General features: G+C 35.0%; 1 protein-coding gene across 1 annotated transcript in view; it reads left to right on the forward strand.

Moving 5' to 3' along the window:
• The window catches only part of LOC107723682 (contactin-associated protein-like 5), a 65,983-nt gene that overhangs the window by 49,068 nt on the left and 13,336 nt on the right, over positions 1–3,579 (forward strand). Inside the window, exons 14-15 of the mRNA XM_016532393.1 lie at positions 1,414–1,570; positions 2,477–2,604. Of these exons, the coding sequence (XP_016387879.1) occupies positions 1,414–1,570; positions 2,477–2,604 (285 nt within the window). The remainder of the gene's footprint in view (positions 1–1,413; positions 1,571–2,476; positions 2,605–3,579) is intronic.

Below are 3,579 nucleotides of genomic sequence, written 5' to 3' on the forward strand. Positions count from 1 at the left end.
TATATATATATTAGATGTTAAAGACTAACAAAGATTAAAAGATTAAAGGTTATTAAAGATCAATCCCATTTTTGTTGGTTTTCCGTCATAGTTGTTTAACACAGATCAGTTTACGTAAAATTATTTTGAGGCTGTTGTCTATTTTGTCAATGTGATTGAATTTCAATTTAGAGGTGAGAGTGCGCAATTATCATGGCATCACATAAAGTGTAATGTCTCTCACTCACTCACAGTCAGAAGGCAGGTCTTTATAAACAATATAAATGATTTGATCAAATGCTGAAATTTACAAGAGAAATGCCAAATGTAGTTTTAATTTAAGTTGTAAACTTCTTGTAGTTCATCAGCTAGCAGAGAATAAAATTTTTTTTTTTTTTTCAGTCTGGCAGTCATCCCAGTCTAAATCCATAATTACTGCCCAGATTAAATTCCACTTGGCGTTAATATGCATTGCAGATTTATTGGAAGTCATTATTAACACACCTTATCACAAGTGTTTTGATTTAGTGTGCTAAATTAAGCTGTCAGTTTAAAGATCTGTAAGTTCTTCAAGGTCTATACTCATGCAAATTCTTCTCTTTCACACAAATCAAAAGTATCATATTTCCCAGGTAGTCGCTGTCATCACTGATCAAGTAATTAGTCATGGAGAAGTGAAATGGATATTTCATCTGTTATATATATATCCATCTATATCAGTCAGTGTGTGTCTCTCCTTACACTTAACGAATGTGTGTCCATTTGAAATTACTGAAATTTTTACACATTTCCCATGTCAATAAAATGTATAACATAATTAAGTCTTTATGATGTAAAAAGAAAAAAAAAAGATCGGCGTATGTTTTTCAAGAAAATACTATTTCAGTTTTTCTACTTCAAAATTTCATGTTTAATTCAATGTGTTACTTTTTAGTGTTTCTATAACTGTAATTTAATTGTGAAATTTACTAGCAATTTCTGAGAGAAAATTGTATCCATTTTTTTTCAGTGTAACAGTAAATAAAAAAGCTCTATAATGTCAATGTGTGGATTTTATGTTCAATGATATGTGTACATCTGGGGAAGTCGTGGCCTAATGGTTAGAGAGTCGGACTCGTAACCCAAGGTTAAAAAAAAAAGTCGCAAATCCACACATTGACATTATAGAGCTTTTTTATTTACTGTTACACTGAAAAAAATGGATACAATTTTCACTCAGAAATTGCTAGTAAATTTCACAATTAAATTAGTCAATTGCATATAAAATTATGACCCCAAATTATTTAACACTCTAAAAGTAATTTTTTTTTATGTATTTGTGTCTATTACCAACAATAGCCATGAAACTCTATTTTGGTATCTGCTGTAAAAGATTGATTTGTAAAGGTCTTAAATGGAATCAGTGTGTTAACATTAATAAGTCTGGTGCTGCAGACGGCACCCCTTTGTCCTGGTGGGTGGACCGCAGAGGAGAGAAGAGGACCTACTGGGGAGGATTCCAGCCAGGGGTGCAGCAGTGCTCCTGCGGTCTGGAAGAGAACTGTGCCGACATGAACTACTTCTGCAACTGTGATGCAGACAGAGTGTCATGGTAACAATGCAAATGCACCTCATGACATCTATTAGATTACTGAGATGGACCTTACTTTTACTAACACTGGGTCTAATTCACTGATAATTGCACACAAGTTGCGCAATTATGTGCGCAGCTAGGCTCAAAACCAGATGGAACACAGTAAACACCTTTTATATAAGCCTAGACTACTTTTATGCATAATTTATACCTGATCCATAACAGCTGATAAAGCACATAAGTTTTTATTACACTACATAATTTTTATTAAGACTTATTGTAGGGTCACTACAGTCAGTAAAGTACATTTATAATTTACAATATATAATATGTATTTAAAATTGTATCTGTATTGTATATACGGTAAATTGTATCTATATTGTGTGTGTGTGTGTGTGTATGTTTGGGGTCAGGAAATATTTTTGTTTTTGAAGAGATTTTTGAAAAAAAAAGAAGCCTTTTATGCTTACCAAAGCTGCATTTATTTTATTAAAATAACAGTAAATATTTTATTAAAATAACTATTTTCGGTTTAAATATCTTTTAAAATATCATTTTATTCCTGTGATGGCAAAGCTGAATCTGCAGTTATTACTCCAGTCTTCAGTGTCACATGATCCTTTGTTAATCATATGCTGATTTGGTGATCAAGAAACATTTCTTATTATCAATGTCGAATAGAATTTTCAAAAGAGCACCATTATTTGAAAGATTTTTTTTTTGTTGTTGAAAAATTTAAACCTTTGCTGACACGTTTGGTCAATTAAATGCACCCTTGCTAAATAAAAGTAGTAAATTCTTTCAATTAATACAAAATAAAATCATACAGATTCCAAATTTTTGAATGGTAGTGTAGCTATATCTAATATATCCATTTTTGTTCAAATGCTGTATCTTGTTTCCTTATACATTTGTTGTTTACAGGGAGAATGACACTGGCGTCCTCTCATATAAGGAGCACTTGCCAGTGCATGAGATTGTGGTTGGCGATACTTACAGACTGGGCTCTGAAGCTATGTATGTCGTGGGACCCCTGCAGTGCTCTGGTGACAGTACGTGAACCGATCTTTTCTGCTGTTGTCATACTACATGACGGATGGATTCAAAAGAAACTAAGGCTGCGTGTCCACCAAAGCGTTTTTCCCCGCGGCTTTTCAGTTGTTCTAAGGCCATGTCCACACGTACACGGGTATTTTTATAAACTGAGTTTTTCCTTCTTCCGTTTTTATTAAAACAATCTCCGTCCACATGAAATCGCAAACGCATGCTATGAAGCACTGTCAAGAGCATGCCAAACCAACAGGTGGCGATATAATCTCAACCGTAAAGCCATGTTGACCAATCAGAAGCCTGAAAAAGTCTCCAGTAGGCGGAGATAACAGCGCAGGCGCCGACGTCACAAGCCAAAAACTCTGGTTTCACTGCCTACACGTTAACACTGCAACCAGAGTTTTTGAAAATTTTCACCCTGGCAGGCGTTTTCAAAAATGTTCGGTTTCAGTGACCTGGTGCTGCGTTTGCGTCTGAACGAATGGCCTAACCGCATAGAAAAAGCTGCGGTTTTAAAAATAACCGCGTTCGTGTGGACAGGGCGTAGTTTCAGAACCGCAGCCACAGAACCGGAAGTGAGGGGCGGAGTTATTGACAACGAGAGACCACGGTGAGTAGTCTGTAATGTTTTTGCTATCATATGTTTAATAATTATTATCGTATATATTACGCTAAACATTTATCTGCTAAGTACTTAATGTGTGCTTGGCTTTATTATCTTATATTGAAGCTTTAATTTGTTGTCATACTTCATATCTATCTATCTATTTGTATCTATCTATCTATCTATCTATCTAATTATATATATACAGTGGTGTGAAAAAGTGAATGGCTCCATTACAACAGACATCTGGTCAGGGGGCCAGTGGAAGAGCCTCTTTTCCTTATAATGGAGGAAGAGGACAAGGAAAAGGCTCTCAACAATCTCCTGGAACAGAAGTTTCCAGAGTGCCCTTCATATTTCATCTTGTGTTCAG

Source organism: Sinocyclocheilus rhinocerous, unplaced genomic scaffold (genome assembly GCF_001515625.1).
Source record: "Sinocyclocheilus rhinocerous isolate Xijiao unplaced genomic scaffold, SAMN03320098_v1.1 scaffold755, whole genome shotgun sequence".
Taxonomy (NCBI): Eukaryota; Metazoa; Chordata; class Actinopteri; order Cypriniformes; family Cyprinidae; genus Sinocyclocheilus; species Sinocyclocheilus rhinocerous.